This window comes from Ciconia boyciana, chromosome 3, assembly GCF_034638445.1.
Source record: "Ciconia boyciana chromosome 3, ASM3463844v1, whole genome shotgun sequence".
Taxonomy (NCBI): domain Eukaryota; kingdom Metazoa; phylum Chordata; class Aves; order Ciconiiformes; family Ciconiidae; genus Ciconia; species Ciconia boyciana.
Genome location: NC_132936.1, coordinates 105,059,344 through 105,081,177, shown reverse-complemented (window position 1 = coordinate 105,081,177; position 21,834 = coordinate 105,059,344). Strand labels below are relative to the sequence as shown.

General features: G+C 38.4%; 1 protein-coding gene across 1 annotated transcript in view; it reads left to right on the top strand.

Annotated features, from left to right (window-relative positions):
* USH2A (usherin) overlaps positions 1-21,834 on the top strand; it is a 391,818-nt gene that overhangs the window by 149,445 nt on the left and 220,539 nt on the right. Inside the window, exons 26-29 of the mRNA XM_072858355.1 lie at positions 5,421-5,694; positions 8,785-8,988; positions 9,115-9,195; positions 11,475-11,660. Of these exons, the coding sequence (XP_072714456.1) occupies positions 5,421-5,694; positions 8,785-8,988; positions 9,115-9,195; positions 11,475-11,660 (745 nt within the window). The remainder of the gene's footprint in view (positions 1-5,420; positions 5,695-8,784; positions 8,989-9,114; positions 9,196-11,474; positions 11,661-21,834) is intronic.

Here is a 21,834-nt window from a genome sequence, read left to right as displayed (position 1 = left end):
AATCAATGCAAGATTGTCGTATAGGCAGAAATTAGTGGTCCCAGCTTAGTCCCATCTCATCCCTATCACTGTTTTCCCAACACTGTAGAGGATGCTGCACAAATCCTGTGTTAAGCAAATTTGTGAGATAATGCCTATGAACTTTCTTTTCGGTGTCTGTTAAATAAGACTGTTTTATGCTCAGAAGTACCCATGCTTCCACCTTTTCCAGGATTTTCTTTAAGGTTGAAAGTATTTGTTGCAGTCTTCCAAATTTTTTTATTAGTTACATGGCTCTGGATTTTCATATTTTTCTTCCACCAGGGATTTTGAATGTAATTAGCCTGTGGTCACCATTGCTTAGTGGGTCAACTATAGTTACTACTTGCACCAACTAGTAGGTATTACATTGAAAGTAATACATCTTTTTAGTTGGTCCAAGAAGCAATCATTTACATTTAGAGATTTTTGAGGGTATTGTTACTCTTTATGACCTAATCTGCCCTTTCTGCATTTTTAATGATTTTTATTTATTTATTTATTTATTATAATGCAGCTGTTTTGCTAATGGCTATCATGTCACAGCCTGTTTTATTGCGTGGCATTATATCTAATCTGCCTTTTCTTTTAAACTTCTGACCTAAAACATATAAATATATTTTTCCCCCTTTCAGGTCAGCTATAACTTACTCTATATTTACTTTTTATATTACTGAGTTTTCCAGCAGACAATTTTTTATTACCTCAAGTAATGAGCTAATAGCGTAAGATGCTATACATACACTGCTGTCCCACCCTAAAAAGACTTGTATGTGTGTAATTCACAGTACAGGGGCACTATTTATGTGAACAGTATTCACAGGGAAAATGTGATCCTTGTTTCCTTTCTGTTGCTTTGTGAAAGACTAATAAATATGAGAAAACAGCTGCTGACTATAAAGGAAAAAGGGGACTTACTAAATTGAAAGTGCAGTCAAAAGCACGAAGTAGTTAGACAAAACACTTCCCTTCTCTACTCATACTTCCAGATTTTTGGCAGTTTTATATTTATATTATTTTTAGCATTGAAAACTGTGATAAGATAATTTTCTTAGCGTTTGTCCTAAGTCAGGTAAAATTTTTTTTATCTCACTTTACTCCTCACCTCAACATCTCCATAGCCTTAAGATGAGGAATTTTAGAGAGGATGACTATGTGCATGCTTTTCCAACCCTTGCAGCTTTGTGTTCTACACATACATAATGATGACAGAAGGTTTTTCTGTACACTTGAGCTCACAAAAAAAAGGTTAATAGAAAGTGAAAATGAGGTGTGTAGCATGTTGCGCATGAGCTACGATGTCTTTGTTAGGAGCTTTGGTCAGGAGACACTTGCACTGCAAAACAGATTAGAAGCTATACCACTTATCCTGAGTGCCAATGTAAGACGGTATTCCCTGACCCTTCCCTTTGCATAGGTCACAGCTCTCTTATTAGCTTTATAGTTTTGGAATGACTAAACTAGACACATGGCTGGCCTGCTACCAAACAGCCAAAGACTCTGTCTTGTCTTCTGCCCAAGACAAAATTATGTCCTAGAAAGCTGCTCTTTGTAAAGGTCACTTCTTCCATGACTTCCATGCCCTGAGAATTAACTCAAGCTAGAGAGGTCAAGCTGATTCTCTTTGGATCCAGGCACAATAATTATGAGCAAACTGTGACCAGATAAACTAGTATGAATCACTAGCTCTCACTCTGGCATGTGTTTCCTCATGAGTTTGTGATTGAAAGAAGCTACTATGACTGCTGAGAGAGTTTGCATTACTGATTTTGATGCTGACCACTTCAACAGCAGCGAAAGCCTAAGCACTGCCAATCTTATGTGTGACAGTGGCACCAGCTCCCAAGATATTGTAGCTGATGAAGCTGATGTTGAATTCAGAGCTGATTTGCTTCTGCAAAGCTTCAAAGTAAGAAAGAAGTCCTGCAGGAACTTTTTCAAAAGAATTGTGCTTAAGTAGCTGCATGAAGTAGAATAACCAGTGTCCAAGATGAAAGTGTTACCTGTGATAGAGCTAAGGAGGGATAAGTGTTTTGGGGACTCAAAGTCAAAATCTTTTCATTAGCAAAGAAGTGACTGGTACTCATGTGGGACTTGTGAAGGTGATATTCCTATCGGTCACCAGTGATTTCTCTCTGTCTGCTGTGAGGAAGAGACTCCTGTTCCCTTCCCATTAAAGAACGACTGATTCTGAGGAGGCTGTTGAGGGGTCTGTGTTTGGGCCTCCACCCTCTGGCTAGCCAGTCTGACGGGACTGGTACCAGTACAGAACATCTCTTTAACCTTACTGATTTTGAACTGTAAAGACTGGTTCAACATCAACATCAGTACCACATACTTTTTCTTTCAAAGGGCTCACAAACTGACTGTCCTTTGCCAAGCTCTTTCAAATCTGTTGCTTGTCTCTGCTGATACCCCTGAATCTCAGGATGACTTCCCAGTTCAAAGGAGATGCAGCCGTAATCAGTCTTGTAGCTCAACATTGGTTGAGACCGTTTTGGATGGCAGGTTTAACAATGCAGCCTCCAATGCACCCCCTATCCTATCGGTTTTGTTTCTCAGAGCTATGGCTGGATATTCCTTTCATCTTCAAAATCATATGTTTATAAGCAAATTGGGTGAAGTAGGACTGGTCCCTGCAGAGAAGGAAAATACAGAAGCACAAAATAATTTAGGCTGAAGGGACCTTTTGAAGTAATTTATTCCAAATCTCCACTAAAAGCAGGGCCAATTTAGTTAGGTAAGGTTGCTCCAGGCATTTTATGTTTGAGTATTGTCCATCTCTCTACGGATGGACAGTCCACAGCTTCTCAAATTCTACAGCCTGTTCCAATCTTTGACCATCCCTCATTATAGAAAAAAAAAAATATCCTGTTATCTAACTGTGATTTCTCTTGTTACAATTTGTCTTTCGCCTCTCATGCTTTCACTGTGCACCTCTGAGAAGAGTCTGGGTCTGTCTTCTCTGTCCTCCCATAAGGTAGTTGCACAGTTAAGTTCTCTTTCTGCTTGCTCTTAAGACTGAACAAACCCTGTTCTCTCAGCTTCAACTCGTACGTTAGGTACTCCAACCCCTGACCAACTTGGTGCCCCTCCACTGGATTCACTCCAGTGTGCCAATATCTTTCGTATACTGGAGTGTCCACAACTGGATACAGTAGTCCAGATGTAGTCTTATACGTGATGAATAAAGGGGAAGAATCATCTCCTTGGACCCACTGCCTACCTTATTTCTAATACAGTCCAGTGCATGTTGGCCTTATCATTTCAAGGGTACATTGCTGACCAGTGTTCAATTTGTAATCCGTCTTGACCCTCAGCCCTGTTCTTCAAAGCTGCTTTCTATGTCTAGAATACGAGTGGCAGCCCCCTTTGCTAACAACTGCAAACTTGCTGAGAGTATACCCCATCCTATTGCCCAGGTCATTAATAAAGTTTTTAATCCAAATCAGTCCCTGTACCAATCTCATAGAGGTGCCACAACCTACCAGTGGGCCTGTAGAAGCTCTTCTTGCCCCTCATGTCCTCTTCCAGATTCAGGCTAAGCTTTGGCTTTCCTGATTCCAACCTTACATGCTCAGATATATCAAAATAAGAATGTGTGCACAGATAACAGTATTAATAAAATTTTGCAGTGGTGCTTAATATTCGTACCCCAAATTCTGGAAAGCAAGTATGCTTTCAGTCATTAAACTGAGAACCTGCTCAGGTTTAGAGCTGTGATATAATGCTCATGTTCTGTTGAGAGATGGCAACTAATACGTTTGGTAGAAGAATAAGATGATCTTCATGCATTTTTGGTTTAAAGTAATAATATATTTTCCAAGGACAGGTTAACAATCAAGCATTTTTTGAAAGTGGTCCCAGAATTTTATCCAAAGCAAACAATTTATCTGTTGTTTTTCTGAACCTATGCTCAGTGCCAGAGAGAATGTTAGATGTACGCAGGACTTTGCTTTTTTTTATCCTCACCATGCAGAACAGTTCAAAGTGAACAGTGGTCCTCTATCTTTAGCTGCACTTGGGCATGCTAAATGTCAGTCCAGGTCATCACAAAAAGCACAAGCATCATTCTCTGCCTGCTTTAAGACTATGCCAAGACTATGCCAACTGGAAGAGGGATGTGCTGAGTAGTGACCCTATGTCAAACACCATGTCCTCTGTCCAGCTTCCAGGTCTGGCAGACTTGCTGGCATACTACTCTAGTCATGCAGCTGAAATGCTTTCTTCACACCAGCACAGTGTGCACCGTATTAATTCTCATCAGTGAAGAAAAACAGTGATTTGTCTAGTGGACTGCTTTTTCAAGCTATACTCATCAGCATTGATGCCATGATCTGTCCTTCACTTGTATTTTAGAGTCCTTACCTACAAAGGGCTATGAACTCATGGAAATAGGAAAAGTTGTGGTCCCAAAGAAACAAATAAACGAAATCCCTGTGTCTCATCAGCAAGCAGTCAGTGTGCACTCTGGGACAGGACCTGTACTGCCCATAACAACTCAAGTACTGAATTCTTTCTTCACTTGGGGTATCTGTTAAGGAAATACAATCCAATTACAAATACTGCAATAGTAATATTATCAGTAACCTAAATATGTCAGTTTGTCAATACTGGTGATAAGCATTTATATTAAATCTGTAGTTTTTATTTCACTTAATAAGATTTTGGCATGGAAACCATAATGCCTTTTTGTGAACATATCCATATTTTTCAACCACCAGTTCATCACCTAAGTGTTTTGTGCTCTATACCTGCCAATTTACAGTCTCAGCCCACTTGTGTTCCATTCAGTTAGGATAAAGAGTCTTGCAGGAAAGCATCTGGAAACTTCCGGAGTGAAAATTTAGGTAAAATGTATTTCTATTAGAGAATTGGCACATTAATCTCAAAAAGCACATACAAAAACAATTATTTTCTTACAAGATTTAGAAGAATAAAGATGAAACACAGAATCAATGTATGCTGGAAAAATTTGAAATTGAGTTCACCAGCCAATTAAAAAGACCTTAATCAGGTCTGACATTTCATTTCCTTATTATCTTGTTACATTCTTCTAAAAAATGAATTGACAGGTAAAATACTGTTTTCTCATTCTCAAAAAAAGCAAACCAGTCCTGGTTCATTGTCTTTTCCTTTTACTTGGTTACATTAGTGCCAAAGTCAGTTGTCAAAAAATCAGAGTATATTCTCCTGCATTCTGAATTAACTGATACACTGTATTTAGCATGTTTTGTGTAAACAATTTTATTGTAATTTCTGCTATCCTGAAGATAAAAATGTCTTGTTCATTGATCTTGTTAATTGACTCCCTTGATTATTTTTTTAAAATAGCTGCACCTGTTGTTGCTGTGTATGTGATGTTTCTTTCAAAATCTTTTTTTCTGTTTTAAAATATATAGATTGAACTGAAAAGTGGAATATTAAACATCTTTTTAAAAACTAGCATTGTCTTTACACAAGTGGATCTCTGGTTAGGACTGTCTTATTGCGATGGAAAGTGGAACAAAGTCACGGTGAACAAGGAGGGCTCTGTAGTTTCAGCAACTATGAATGAACTGAGAGAGCAGAAGCTCGAACCTCGTGTTCAGCAGCTGAAAGTAAACTCACCTGTCTACATAGGAGGAATCCCACCTCGGATTCAGAATTTTTATAGAGAACTGGGGTTAGAACAAGGTAAGATGACACCAAGAAGAACATACGTTTTTCAAAAACTGGTGTCATGAACAAGGTGGACATTCTGCTGCTGGTAGTGTAAATTTGTGGATATCTAACACCAATTTTTCCTCCCATCCATTGTTACTTTAACTACCAGTTATCCCTACCCATCTAGCTTTACTTAGTCCTGATCCTTTTGGAACGCTATAAAAATTCTTCTAACCCAGTGATATCTGAAGCAGTCTACCTCATAGGAGAGGAACTGGAGAGTAGCAAGTGGTAATCTGAGATGTCCAACCAGAAGATCTTAAATCTTCATCAGAGAAAGCCAGTTCAGATCAACTTGTTTCACTTGATCAACTTGTGTCACTCACAGATCTGGAATACAAAATCAAGTGGAAGATAGTAAACATAGCTTAAATCACTGTAATGAGGCTGGATGCTGCCACATGGAAGAATTGTTGAGAGTTTATTAGTCCTTTTTTAGGCAATACTGATTCTGGTCTAAAATATTATGTGAGTATAAGCCCCTGAATTTGGATTTTGGCTACGTTACCATGATATTTTCCATGTTATCAGGAGGAGGATAGACAGTCATGTTTGTAGCCATCACTGTGACCCTTCTGTTCTGGAACAGGTCAAATTTCTAGGGAAAAGAGAGAAGCATTAATTACAGCCTGATACTAATGGCCTCCACAAAAGGTTCTACTGTATGAAATGTAGTCAAAAAGTGTCTAAACTAGCTCTGTTTACAGTTTGGCTGTGTTTTTTCGTTACTTATGAAGCTATTAATCAGTCATGGTGTATTTTTCAGATACTGTGGGCAAATAAGTAGCAGTCAATAAGTGATTAGTGGGGAATCGAGTAAGTGGCTTTGAATGCATGAGCTCACATTGAGTGCGTGCTTTCAAGTAAGCTCTGCAGAGCTCCATTGAAGCCTTGTGATTTCACAGCTATAGAATAGTTTGGATCAAATCCATTCACTGGCATTCACAGTTAGCTCAAAAATATTGTTTTAAGTATTCTTCCAGCTGTAGGTATCACATATATTATAATCTTCCTCCAGGTTCTGTGTGCATAATATTTATGGCCCAAAAGAGCTAGCCAGTCGTACCCTGTCAGTGTTGCCTCGTAGCAGATGGTATAGCCTCGTGAGTGGATGCATTTGCAACTCCTGCAGCAAAGAGATCTGTGAACAAAGAATCTAGGGCAAAATAACGTCTTAAGTGCATACCGAGGCACATCAATAAACATTACTTTTTTTCACTGAGCCTCCTTATCACACCACAAAATAAGATGGTGGCTTTGAATTTATATCCAGAGCATCTGAAGATAAAAACATTTTTGTGTGTTCCTAAATGTAGATTTAGATGAGCAAGATTAGGCATTACAGCTTTGAAATATACTTTTGTTTAGGACTATAATGAAGTAATGGTATTATAATAGAATATGGAGACCTTCCCAGTTTAATAAACGTTTACAAAAGGTTTTCTCAATTAATGGCTGCTTGGTAGTTAATTTTGAATAAAGGAATATTGTTTTGCTCACAGCAAATAAGGGATAAATATCCTTCTCCTCCCACCCCACCTCTATGTCAGTTACAACTTTATTTTAAGAAATTTCAGCTAGAGCCTGTGGGCCTTTGTATGACCCATCACATGCCCTCCTGAGAGGTCAAGGTGGGAGGGGATCTGGCAGGAATGTTTGTGAGAATTTGTACTGTCATCATGTATTCTGCAGTTACCTGAGAGTAAACAAGATTACTTGGCTGACGTCGGTCAGAAATCTTCAAATAGTGATAAATGCAGCTAAAAAGATACTAAAAGTAATGTATTAAAATAGGTTGTACAGTGTGCATCTCATTGCAAATTACACAACTGCTCATTTTGTCTAATGATTAAGATGCCCATGCAGACTGGGACTAATTCTTTCCTCTGCCACGGGCTGCCTAAGCAACTGAGAGTATTGCTGTAGAGTAGGAGTTGAGCTTAAATTAGGATGTATTCATTTTAAGGAGCAGTTTGTCTAAATTCCTAGCATTGTGGGGAGATAAGGTGTTTTAGAGGATGATTCAAAATGGGTGTCCACCTTCAGTGCCCCTTTCTTTTTGTATGAACTATGTATGGATATTAGATTCTCAGATCAGGTGGCTAAGTACAAATACTACTCTGACCTGCTGTCTTGCAGTAATAAAGGCAATAAAAGTACATAAGATATAAATACAATGTTTTTACAAAGCTAAAAAAAAGCACTGATCTGCAAGATGCTGATTTTTAATTTACAAAGTTAATTCTTCAGTGAACTGAAGGCTTCAGTTTGGTTACAGTTTACTTTGGTTTTACGTTAAACACCAATCACTATACTTCACTCAGATCTGAGAACTATTTTGTGTGAATTTATTAATTTCTTTGTGAATTAAGTCCTAGAAGTATACAGAAATTTGAACAACTGCATCCTGAAATTTTGTAGTGGTGTTTTTACTACAAGTAAATAATTTAACATATTTGTAATGTTGATAGGAATATTACACACACACAGAGAAATATATATACATATATAGAGAAATAAATATAAAATGAGGTTACTTAATATTTTTCTTATAAATTAACAGTTCAGGGTTATGTTTCTAGACTATGTTTGTAAACAGCGTAACAGTTATATCCCCATTAGGATAAACCGATATACCTCTGTGATCTCCTGAAGTTAATTATATATTTAACCTATATTTTCTTCTCAGTTTGAGGAAGAGTGTATATTAACAAAATATTAGCAAGCAGCAGAAATCTGATTTTCAAATTCAGAATCACTTTTATGGTAATAATTTTAAAGAGAGAAGTGACAGAAGAGAAAACAGAAAGCTCTTTCCTCATGGGATGGAATTGATAACAATTAAAGTATAGTTTAGTAAGGCAGGAACTCAACACTAGGAATACCAGGAATTTTTACCAGCTTAGTATCTTGAAAGGGGGGACTGAATGTCATGTTGGAAGTTACCATATTCACATTACAGTCTTTAATGCTGAAAATATAGAATTGAAAGGAACAAAACTGATTCTTAATTCATGACTGAAGCTCTTTATGTGATACTACTCCCTTACTGTTTGCTAGGTTTCGGTGGTTGCATGAAGGATGTTAAATTTACACGAGGTGCTGTCGTTAACTTGGCATCTGTGTCCAGCAGTGCTGTCAGAGTCAATCTGGATGGATGCCTATCAACTGACAGTGCTGTTAACTGCAGGGGAAATGACTCCATCCTAGTATACCGAGGAAACGAGCAAAGTGTTTACGAGAGTGGTCTACAACCATTTACAGGTAACACATTGGTTCCTTAAATGAAATACATCATTTTTATTTCGTTCTGTATTAATGTATTACCATGTTCAGTGTTTCTTTTTTTCTTTTTTTTTTCTTCTCTATCCTTCTCTATGTTCTTTGAAGAATACCTTTATAGGGTGGTTGCCTCAAATGAAGGAGGATCAGTATCTAGTGTATGGAGCCGTGTTCGTACAAGAGAATCAGGTAAATATAATTTTAAGGCTTACTTATTCCCATTTTTCATTAGCTATCTAATGTCAGGTTGGAGAAAATCCCACCACAGCAATTTTGATTAGGGTAAGTTACATGGTGTTTCTGAAGGAGCAAAACTGCTTAATGCTTTGAATAGGTACCAAATTACTATCTTCAGCTATAAAGTGTTCAAGCAAGTATTTTCCATGCATAATTCAAGGTCTCTTCCAAATATATACTAGATTATGTAATTATGTGAGAACAAAGAACATGAAAGGATTGAACTGCATTAACTGAGTAAGAACAGCCATGCATCTAGGTATGTTCATACACGCACATGTAACTTCACGTTGCAGGAGTCTGCTGGAGTAAGTAAATCTGTATTTTCCTGTGCATAACTTAATGATACAAAATCGAGTGTAGAGAAAGTAGATACTGGGATAGCAGGCACAAGCTGTGGAAGATAAGAGGCCTTGTAGTTGTTAGGGAGAAGAGGGTCTTGTGAAAGTTTTTTGCACATGGGTATGCTGCTCAGTGCTGCTGAATAATGATTCTTTTAACAAGTAGCCCATAGATTGTGTGTGAGAATGTGGCAATATTTACTAGAAAAGCAGCATGTGGCTTGTGGAGAAGGTTTTAAAGTAGAAACATAATACCTGCTGATCCTTAAAGATCAAATTTTTCATATATTTTATGAAGAAAATTTAAAGGACCTTTCCTTTTCTGGAAAGTGGTTTTGCAACCTTTATTGAGCTAGCAAGTTTTTGAAGATTTACAGTTCTGCATGATTTATTTAACCAATTTTCCCTCTTCTGTAAATTGAAGCCTAATTGCATTCATCAATGCAGAGAATTCTTTTGATGCAAGATATTCAATGTATGATCTTAAAAAATGATACGAAACCTGCGTAAATATTGGACTTGCAAAGGCATTCCTATACAACTTACTGTCATTATTTTGTGTACCACCCAGAAGAGAGAAAATACATGTATATTTTCATATCAACTGTCTGACAACTGTAAGCTTTACCATAAATTTATGTTTGCAAGCTGACCACAGCATTGAGCAGCTACATGTTCCCCAGGGTTGGAGAATAATTGCGCTATTTAATTATTTTTGAGTTGGTTTTGTTATGTCCCTTATGAGAAGACCATCTGCTATACAGTACCTTCCCTTGCCCTGTGATACACTTCAGAACTAATACAATCAATATATTACTGTAGTAACTGAAGCTTTCCTAGAGTATCACATTCTTACTTTACACAAGAATCACAATTTCCAGGTATTTTTATACTTTCCCTTCTGGTAACCTTCTTATAAAAAACAAGGCTGCATTCATATTTAATGAAACTAAACAATACAATTACAAAAAAAGAAGAGGTTATTTGATGGTGAGAAAAGCAAATGATCATCAACAGGGCTAGGGAGTCCACATGCATTTACAGCAAACTCGTCATCCATCATCCTGCCATAGTGTTCCGTGGGCCTTTCTTCTGCATCCCTTGTGCAGTCATCTGTGGTGAAGTTGTTACTGGCCAGACCTTTACTTGGTATAGTAATATCTAATAAATAGTTAAAGGTTATGGGAAACGGGATGATATTTTTATTATTATTAGCAACTATATGCATGTATGAGCTTGGCTTTCCAGTTCTTTTAAACGTCTTCATTTTCTTTTTTTTCGTTTTTTCTTTTCATAATATGGAATGATCAGAAGCAAAGGGTTTTGCAAAAAGGCCTTACAAATCTCTACTTTGCCCTGAGACAGTTGCATGGCATTGTGGAAGTACGAAAATAAATGGAAGAGCGTAAACTTTTTGAAGTACTTTTGTAAATGAGAATGCACATTTTTAGAAATGTTTCATAGTCGAGGCATTCTGTGGCTTAGATATCCAACAGATAAATATCAAAACCTTCTCTCTTGCAATACTGTCTTGCTTCATTCAGTTGTATGAGCATAATGCCTGAAGTTGTTAGCTACATACAATCCACCTCCTTTCTTTATGAGTGATGCTTAAATATGTTTGATACATTAAATGTTTTTGGAAAATTGCAACAAGACAAGAAGGAATGTTATGTAGATGGAGTTTTGATGGTTTTGAAATATAGCTTAAACTGAATAGCTCAAGATGTGCAGTCATATTAAATCAATGCTGAAAAGTTACAACTCTAATAAATTGTATTTATGCTAATGGTTGAGTCTGATTTACTGCAGCCATTAAAAGTGAAGAATAGGGGCAATAGTCTCCTTAGAACTGCCATTTTCTCTATTTTCTATTTTATCCTTCTACAGTTCCGCAAAATGTGCCAACTCCCTCAAGAGTTCACAGTATAAATGGTTACAGCATTGAGGTCACCTGGGACAAACCTGCTGGGGTCATAGGTGTAATTGAGAAGTACATTTTGAAAGCATATGAAGAGGATGGTCCCAATGTACCCATCACTAGTGCTGAGCTTGCTGACACTAGTATGCTCACAGGTAAATGTTGTTAAGTACCATTTTTTAGGCACATCTAATAATGGGATGCTTATACCTCCTTTTGTTGAGCTATAAAGTATTAGTTGTCTATTTTTGTGTCTACACAGCATATATAATGTTTGGAAGGGTAGTATTTGGTGTCAGCATCCACATACATAGCAATGCACTAACTTCAAACAACAACAGAAATTAAGATACAACTCAAATACTAACAAGCAGGTTTATTTAAGGTATTCCTTCCCAACCTATTGATGCTTTGGGGGAGAATGCACTTTGTTTGTTTGTTTGTTTTTGCTTAGTATATGTGATTTTTTTCCTCCCTTGTTGTTACATTCAGTTCACCTAAATGAACTCTACATGTGGGTCCCATAAGATACTATTTGACCTGATGTATGAAAGCACTTGATATGGTTGCCTAATGTTGATCATATAAACCTAGATGATTTCAGTGGGAACTAGAATACATCTATGTTAATTGGATGCTTTGCTTGATACCACTGGGATGTGGAGGTGGGTTATTATGGAATGAAGGAATTTGGGGCCTTGCGTGTATGGGGTTTGGTCACTGTTGAGCTGTGGGTTGTGAACAGGAGCTACAGGAACCATTGCCCTTGCGATGTTTTCTGGTGTCTAGGTCTTTTTACCCATAGGAGGCAGATGGTTTTAGGAAGAAACACTGGACTCTCCGCTACATAAAGAACATTTTGGGACCTCTCTTCCTGTCAGGATAGTGTGGGTCTGGCTTTCTGCTCTCTATTAACAGGAAGCCTTTGCTGGCTGCTACAAAGTTGCCTGGGAAGGGAGCACGTAACCCAAAACAGTCTGAATTATGTTAGAACTAAATGGGGCAATAGTTACTTTCATTGTAACAAACTGTGGCCAATAGATTTGTTTATACACTCTCTAAAATTAATTACACATTCATAACAATTTAAAAAGTGCTAATGACATAATGCTCAAAGCTGATGCTTTGGTTTGGCTCAGCTTTGGGCAATATAACAGTCTTAGGAAGTGCCTTAACCCTCAGGCAGTATATATACTGCTTTCCTGAAGCTCAGGTAATAAGTGCTTAGTGTTTTTACATAAGTATATATGTTTTGTGTAGTTTCTCTGCCATAACGTATGCATACATTTTCAAGAGCAAACATGCACGTATTTTATTTTCTTCAGTTTGAAATCTCTTGACTATTTGTGAGTAATGTGCTTACAATACGAAAACTGCATGGGCTTCCTATTCTTACTGTGATTTCTTTGATGAAGTTGTTGATTAGAATACTCTTGCTGTAAAGCAATACAAACTATATTAGCAGAAATTAAATACTGTATTAGAAGCCTATGGATTAGATAGCTTATTCACAGCTGATGGTCAGAACCAAAATTTTGTTTAAATTTGTTTGCATGGTGCCATGATTACGTGTTAGGGTTATGAAAAAGTCTACACCAGGTTGGATAGGTAAGAGGTTATCTGCATGCAGCTTTCAGGAGGCAGAAGAATAAGACATTCCTTTATATTAAATTGAGATGTTAAATGGATCCTGGTTCTTTAGTCGATTATAGCAGATAGCTGTCAAATACTGCAAAATAAAATGACCCTAAGAACTTAAGAATGGCTGTATTCAACCACTGACCTCTCTGACAATGTCAGATTGTAGATGCTTAGGAAGAAAATGTAAGAAATGTGCTAAGCATAGAGTGAGTCTTCCTGTTAATACAAATTCAGCTCATAGTTTGTGGAATTCCTGAGCTGAAAGTTGCATCTGGACCATCATGCTTAATGGTCTGTGGTAGAATTGTCTTTCTTTTTGTAATACCGTTATGCTTTTGGCTTCTGTACCTTGCTATGGCAGTAAGTTTTCCAATTCAGTTTTGTGTGTGTGGGAGGAGTGCTTCCTTTTGTTATTTATAACTGCTGCCCAATAGTTTAGTTATGTATTTTCCAATTCTGGCATTATATGAAATATGTAATTCATGTCCTCATGGTGAGGTCAGAGCTGAGACAAGTGAAATATTAAATCACTGATCTTGAAATGATTTTATCTTCAGCCCGTTGATTTCAGTGAAGCCTACGCAGATGGACTAGTCTGTGGACATTGAGAAATGGTTACCCACGAATGTGAGACTCCCAAGAAAAGGTGTGGCTTTCCTGGCTGAATCATCTTTCCTGGTTAATCAAAAGTTGACATAAACACAGAACCCCACCAGAAGACGCTGTCTTTTCTTACTTTTCCTTTGGGTTTGCTGAGAAGGGAAATTTTACTTATTTTCTCCCTAATTTCAGGGAATTTTCTTTAAAAATTCATTTGTTGAATTCCATGAGAAGATGCTACAGTAACTCCAACAGCCAGGCTTGCTAATGCAACAGGAGAGAGGAAAGCACCACAGCTCTCAGTGGGATTGCTGAAGAAGCAACTCTGGTATTTTTCCACTCCCTCCTTCAAATTTTCATTCACTGTTAAGCCTAGGCACCAATTAATCCTCTGCTTGCAAATACATCTGAGGGCACTAACAACCCCCTTTACCTTATTTTTTTCCTTGCACCTTTTTATACCCATCCGTTGTGTTTTGTTTTATACTTAGACTGTAAATTCTTTTGAACAATCACCATGATCTGTTCTGTGCAGTAGGGTCCTGAATCATAACTGGAGCACAGTAACAAAAAATTATTAATAGCATTACCCATTTCCTAGAAGGCTGTCCTGTATGTGTCAAATTCAGAAGAACCTGGTGTACCCTTGTCAAGAAGAAGAAAAGCTGAGCTAAATGTTAAAGGTAAAGTAAAGTAGGTCTTTAAATGAACATAATCCCACAGTCTCAAATGCCTATTTCTGACTCCTCAGAAACCAAAATCCTTCACAATCTGACCCTTGTAATCTTCAAAATGTCAAAGTGTTTTTTCACCTTCATCCAAGAAAGGAATATTCAGCAGATTGAAATCCTTAAAATGAGGTACTGACTGTTGAACCAGGAGTTTATTGGATAAGGTAGTATATTTCAACATGGTGTTCAGGATCTCTATTCTAGGATGAGAGTATAAAGTTAGAGTGTAAATTCTGGGGGTTCAAGGAATGCTGTGCTAGCCCATCTTGCCTTCAAAAAGCATGTAATAATATCGATACACTTTGGATACAGCCAGTCACACTCAGCAGAGTAGTAAAGGAAGTACAAGGTCATCACATCAAATAATTTCTTTCCTAAAGGCTGGGTTGCTTTACTCTGCATTCCAGTGCATTCCACATGCTGTTACTATGCTGCCATCAAAATTTGGAATACAAATTAGAATCAGTATGTAAAAGAAAGAAGCTTTAGAACACACTGTTTCGGTGTGGTTTGTGAGCAGCTTTTGCTTCTACTTTCCTTTGAAATCCAGAATATCACAGAATGACAGGATCGTTGGGGTTGGAAGGGACCTCTTGAGATCATCTAGTCCATCCCCCCAGCTCCAGCAAGGTCAGCTGGAGCAGGTTTCCCAGGACTATGTCCAGTTGAGTTTTGAATATGTCCAAAGATGGAGATATTCCTCTATGGGAAGCCTGCTCCAGTGTTTGACCACCCTCAGGGTAAAAAAGTGGTTTGTTGTGTTCAGGTGGAATTTCATGTATTTCAGTTTGTGCCCAGTGACTCTTGTCCTGTCACTGGGCACTACTGAGAAGAGTCGGGCTCCTTCTTCTTTGTTCCCTCCCATGAGGTATTTATACACATTGATAGATCACCCGGAGCCTTCTCTTTTCTGGGCTGATCAGTCCCAGCTCTCTCAGCCTCTCCTCATAAGAGAGATGCTCCAGTCCCTTTATCATCTTAGTGGCCCTTTTCTATCATCCACAAACTTGCTGAGGGTGCACACTTGCCCCATCGTCAAGGTCATTAATGAAGATGTTGAACAGTATTGGCCCCAGTATCAACCCCTGGGGTACGCCACTGTTGTCTTGCCTCTAACCAGATTTTGTGCCACTGATCACAATCCTCTGATGCTTCTGTTGTCAAGCACATAGGAGAAAAACATTTTGTAATTCAGATCGCTCTCATTGTAGAATTCAGGAGATCCACAAGCCTCTAAATTTTACCAGCTCCCAATTATGGGCAGTGAAGAAGGCTGGCAAAAGCTGCAAATAATATTTAAATAAAATATCCTGCAAAAGAATTCACAAACGTTTGGTGTTCCTATTACAGACTATTACAGAGATTTTGTATGTTTTTTGCAGTTCATCCTGCCTATGTCGTTGCAACAGCCGAGTGCTGAAGTTGTGGCTGCACACGTGATAACGAGAAAATTGTTGTCGACGGCTTCCCCTCTGAATGCCCTAAATGTTCCCTCCTTCCCTTGACATGTGTTTATAATTACTTTTCACCTTTTAGTCTTTTATGCTCGGCAGATGAATATCTCAGGAAAAGTTAATTTAATGATTTAATATGGTTAATCGAAGTGGCTCGGCTGCGCCTCAGCTTTGAAAGTGCTCTAGCTAGGGAGTCTCTCAGAAGAGGAGACGGGGCCTCCTGCCAGTGACTGATAGGCCCGGGCTCGCCGGCGGGGCCGCAGGGCCGGGGGAAGCTCGCTGCCTGACTGGCAAACGCCCGTGCTCGGAGAAACGCCGCCGGCTGAGAGGTTCTCCCTCGCAGGGAGAGCTCTGCCAGGCCCGAGCAGGTGCTGCCAAAGCAGCCTGCGGTGCTGCGACCGGCCTCTACGCCCTGACCACCGCCTCCGGCGGGGCTTGGGAGTCTCAGGGCCTGCGGGGGGCAGCCCCAGGGCCAGGCCCCACAGTGCCGCTCGCGGCCCAGCAAGGCCTGGGCAACAGCTGGGGGCAGCAGGGCCGGCTGCTCCCCACAGGCTGGGAGCCAAGGGTGGCTACGTCACCGGCTGGGGAGGGCCTGTGCCAACAGGGTGAGCCTAAAATGAGAGATTGCTGCCTAGTGGCTCTTAGCAAATGTTGTTTTCTTTGGGGTACTTCGATCTACGTGGGGCCCGTAAGCAATTTACCCCAGCCAGGTAGTTTGCCACATGAAACTATTAATGAATTACTTGGATATTACTTTCATGCACTTGAAATTACTTGCAAGCTCTTGGTTTGTGCAAATATTTTGCACTAAAAACACTCCTATGCTGCAGTTAATGAGATTTTTGTAAATTTACAGAAAAGAATTGCAAACCAACTAATGTAAGTATATATGGGGCCAGAGTACTAGGAGGACTCCCAAATCCATACTCCAAGTTGGGAAAAAATTTCTAATGTTCTAAAACATTTCATGAAGATACAAAGGGTCACAACGTACTAACCAGGTTTGCTATTTTTAGCTTATGTTTACTTCAACTAAAATCTGACAGAATGTTGAAAGTAATAAAAGCTGAAACTTTGTACTGAAAATATGGTTTTCAAGAGCTGCTTCATCAGGTGCTTGAACCACGCTTAAATACAAGGGCTGTTGTCATTTTCAGGTAAATTCTTTCTCTTTATTGTTATTTTGTAGAAGTAACCTTTGGTCGGAAGCACAGATAGATGACAGAAAACATCTAAATACTTCCCATAGCCAGAATAACGACGGTATGCGCTTTACAGTGCCATGCCATGGTGTGCGAGATCTGGAAGGCTCTATGCACCCTTCTGACACAAAGGGGTATCGTGTACCGAGACCCTTGAGGGCTGCAATGCTCGTTGTTGGCCTGTTTTGTCCCTGTTTTAAGGACATTTGGTCTCTCCGTCTCTCTCACCCACATGTACGTACATCTCTCTCGGTGGGAGGAGCTGAAGGAGTATACCAGAAGCTGCAGCTGAGCCCCTGCTCAGATCCCTGTTTGACTGCAGCAGCTAATGCAACATAGGGTAGCCAATACATCTGTCTATGCCCATTAGGTTTCTGTGAGTTGTCAGGTGGTGCTTGAGCTCCTAATGACTCTAAATCAGAGTGGCAGAATGTACGTTCGTATCTCCTTTCATTTAGCTGGCTTTGGCAGACTAACAGCATATTTTTCAATATATGCATTTTAAAACATAAATGGTATTAATATTCTGCAATATTAAGGTTCTAACTTGATTGAGTTTAGACCTAAATGAATCTTATTTACAGTCCAATACAGTTGTATAAATTTATTCATATGAAATGTAAATTGTCTGATTACATAAACTTGAACATTTTATCAAAATTACATCAACTCTTAGCTACATCCCAATACTTTTATTAATAAAAAGAAATCAACTTCTTAATGTTTGTGAGGATGGAAAGGATTATTAATAAGTTTTTTATTAATATGTGTTTTTTATAGACATACTCAAAAAAAGTTTGCAAAAAAGTTAACAGTCTTTCTTTCTCTGCAAACTTAAAATTAATCATCCTGCAGAAAATGCACAGTGACAAAGTTATCTGGAAGGATCAAGAGTAACATAGTGATAGATATTACAGAACCAATACTCTCTGTGGTTAATTAACTCTTGGTGCAAAATTGGACTGTTGGGCTAAGGTTTTGTGCAAATTAAGGCAGCCAGAGAGTTGTCCTGTGTTATGGAGAGTGTAACAGGCTTCCCTGAACCACTGCAACCTGAATTGCACCTTCAAGGCCAGTGGACCTTGTGTATGGTTGGTTATGAAATTTTTCTGTTGGGGAAAAAAAGGGTCTTCCAAGCCACAGAAATCCAGTAACTAAAGTAAACCTCTTTTTGTTCTTATAAGCCAAAGAGTTGGAACAGGTGCCTTCTTGTTCAATAAGTCTTCAAAATTTTATGACTCATACTACACTTATGGCAGAAGATACTTCAAAAATGCAGATGTATGCGACAGATTGATGTGCACAGGCTTTCAGTCCAGAAATGCATATGTAGAAGATGCATGTACTTAAACAGTTTTTGCTACAATCTGTTGAAAACACAAAGTCAGTTGAGGACTTCGTTTTCTGGTCAGCAGACTGTGATTAAGTGTACTGTGGCAATGATGCATCTCGACACACAAGTGACTTTGTTAGACAGATGCTGTATGACCTCAGGCATTCAAGTTGGCTAAATAGTCTTTAGGTTTGGGGAGGGGAGATTTGGTAATTTTTTTTTAAGAGCTTAAACAAGATTTAAGGTAGATCTATAAGGTCAAGTGTTGTTTCAATTGCAATATGTGTATTTCAAAATAGGTTCTTATGAAATAGAGTGTTAGGGAGGAAACAATGAAAAAATTTGGCAAGGAAAAGTCCCTTTGGCAAAAAATACACTCAGCTTGTGAAACAAATGGAATTTGTGTGGGTAAGCTCTGTGGTTGACTTTGGGAATCTTAATGTTCAGTAGCAGAGCTGAGTTTTCAGGCTGCATATGAAAGTAGTGCCTGCTTATGATTAAAATTAGCTAAATTTACCTGTAAAAATAAAAAAAAAGAACTAGCCTTGCAAAATTGTCCTCTTCCACCATCTTAGGTGAGTGCTTTTTTTTTGTGAAAATGAGGAAAAGAACTTTAGTATTTGTGTTACATCTGTAAGATCAAGTAGCTTTTTTGTGTGAGTTGTGTGTGTGGGCAAGTGGGTTTAGTTTTGTTTTTATGGGAAGGCTCCTTCAATAAAGGTATTTTAAAGAACTCACCTCGATTTCTATTTGTTTGACCAATTCATTATGCAGAGTAAAAGCTCTATAAGTTACCATAAGCAAGTATGTCTCTTCATCTCTGAAGACCTGGTGGTGTTTTGAAGCAACTTTCTGAAAAAGCAGGATGACAGGTTGGAACAGTGAAGCAGCTGCTTTCGTAAAAGTCATTTAACTGGCTGAGGAAATAGTTAAAATACTATAATTGCCTTTTAATCTATTTTTCAGTGTTTGTGAACAGAATATTAGCCCTCATACCTTAGTGCTAAATCAATTTTTTTCCTTGATGACAAGTACTACTTTTCCACTCAAAATCTGCCAGAATACTGTGGAATCTGGCTAAACTACCTAAATAAATGAGACCTCCCTTTTAGATGTACTGAACAAAAGAAAAGTCTGTTTTATGGAGAAGTGAAAGGAAGAAGCTGGATATTTAATATTCCTATATACTGTATGCTTTAGAATGATGAATGGAGTGGATATAAAGGTGCGACTAACTCTGACTAGTCCACGCATCCATTTTACCATAAATTCATTGTTGACCCTTTTCTACCGTCCATGTCAATGTTTTTATCCCTTATCTGCAAGAATGAACCTAGCGTTTTCTCTCTAACACAACTCTAAACCTCAACTTTAAATATTGCAAATAATTAAAGATCATTTAAATAAAAGTATAGAAAATTAAATACTAGTTTTGCATATAAAGTGGGCTTAATGTTCTAGGTGTGATTCCAGATCACTCTTTTAGACTGTTAACTTTACATTCATATTTAACAAATGACATTATTCAGTTTCATGGGGTCACTGTGTCAAAATGTCTGTGTTAGAACTTTAATTTATTTCCAAAGGTTCTTTGAGTGGGCAGATAGGAGTGGTGTGTTAGAATGATTTACCATCTCCGATTCCCCATGTGGGTTTTAAGGCTTGGAACATAGTCTACGATGTAAATTTTAAGTCTATATGGATTCGGCTGCTCTGTAGTGGCAGGCTGAATGAATGGGACTCATATCCCAAATGTGGGAGGCTGACCCTCTTCTTAAATATTGATGATGCCTCTAATTCTATCTCCTGATCAAAGTGACAATTTATCTACCTTTCTCTTGTTAACATTAATAGAATATATGCAGGTGTGGTTGCGGCCAAATTTTGCTTTGTTAGCATCCCGTCTTGGAAAGCCTGATGGACTCTTATCAGATCAGCAATTGTTGGGTATAGACAAGAGATGCCAGCCTGAGGGTGTAATAACTGAGGAGTTAGGGAAAGTTTTTTCAAGCTGTCAACCAACTTCATTGGATGATAGGCTATTTTTTATTGCAAAATTTATTTTGCTGTGCTATAAATTAATTCACGTGTATCAGTGATGATCTTTGCTATGGGACTGCTGACTTTGTACTCTAAGATAGTCAGGCACTGCGTGTAAATTTCACTGACTGACTAGAAGTGCAGAGGAAATGAGTGGGTAATGAGAGCAGAGCAGCCAGTTCTTTAATTGAATTAAAAGCCGGGTGACACCAATGCAGACACCTGTCCAATTACAGACAGGCCAAGGTGTTTACCATTGCTGTACAAGCGATTTGAAGATGACAGAAATCTTTCCGCCCACAGATTAACATAATGAAGGAGAACAGATTACAGTGGATGCTGGCCAAACAGATAGGTTGGCAGCTGAGAAAAAAGTAGTTTGCTGAAGTATGTAAATAAAATCTGTGCGCTTTCTATTGCCTACCTACGCAGCACATCTGTTTCTTTGTTGAAAGAAAATAGTGCAAGAGTACATGTGAAGGAAAAACATTAATTAGGAAATGAGCAAATTCTTTTTTAAGTCGCTGCCTTTTTAACATAAACCTCCTGTTGCAAATGGGTTTATTTGGTTTTTTGGCTTTTTTTTTTTTTTTTTTTCAAATTCACACTGCCCTTCACAAACCTACCTATGCAATGTACACTCTGTTGCGCTGCAGGTGCTTTATATAAAACCTTTCTACTTTGTCAAAAGTAAACCAAACAGCCCAATCCAAACCTTCTACAGCTACAGGCATCTTTCTGGCTATGTGCTACTGCAGCTCTCAGCGCCTGAAGCCATTGGTGACCCCACAGAATGTCTTCCATCAGGAAATGCAAGGAGCATTAATTCACTGCTTCATAAGGAAAGAATGCTACAAGTGCTAAATGTACAAATAAAACTAAATTGCTTCCTAAAGCACAGCAGAGTGAATAGAGAGATGTCATATACACTATACCATGCTCCTCTTGACCGAGAACTTGCAAATGTCACAGCTAGAGGATGTGGTTTCTGCATGTGTTTATTTGCTGAAGGTAATTCCAATAGTACCTTTTATACTTTCCCCTGTTTAACCCTCTATGATATGGAAATAAGTGCTTTGTACTAAGTCTTATGCGAAAAAGATTTTTGACTAATGAAATTTCTGTGCAGAAGAATTTACTGTAGGTTCCAATATTCCTGCTTTACAGGGATAGTAGTGCTTTAAAACATCATTATTTCCTATTTTCTGCTTTTTGAATGCTCTTGAAAATATTTGCCTTCCATCACAGGAAGATCACAGGCACATTTGCTTGGGTGGTGGCTGACACAACGTTCTTTTTCTTTCCTGTCACATTTACATTAGACAGTA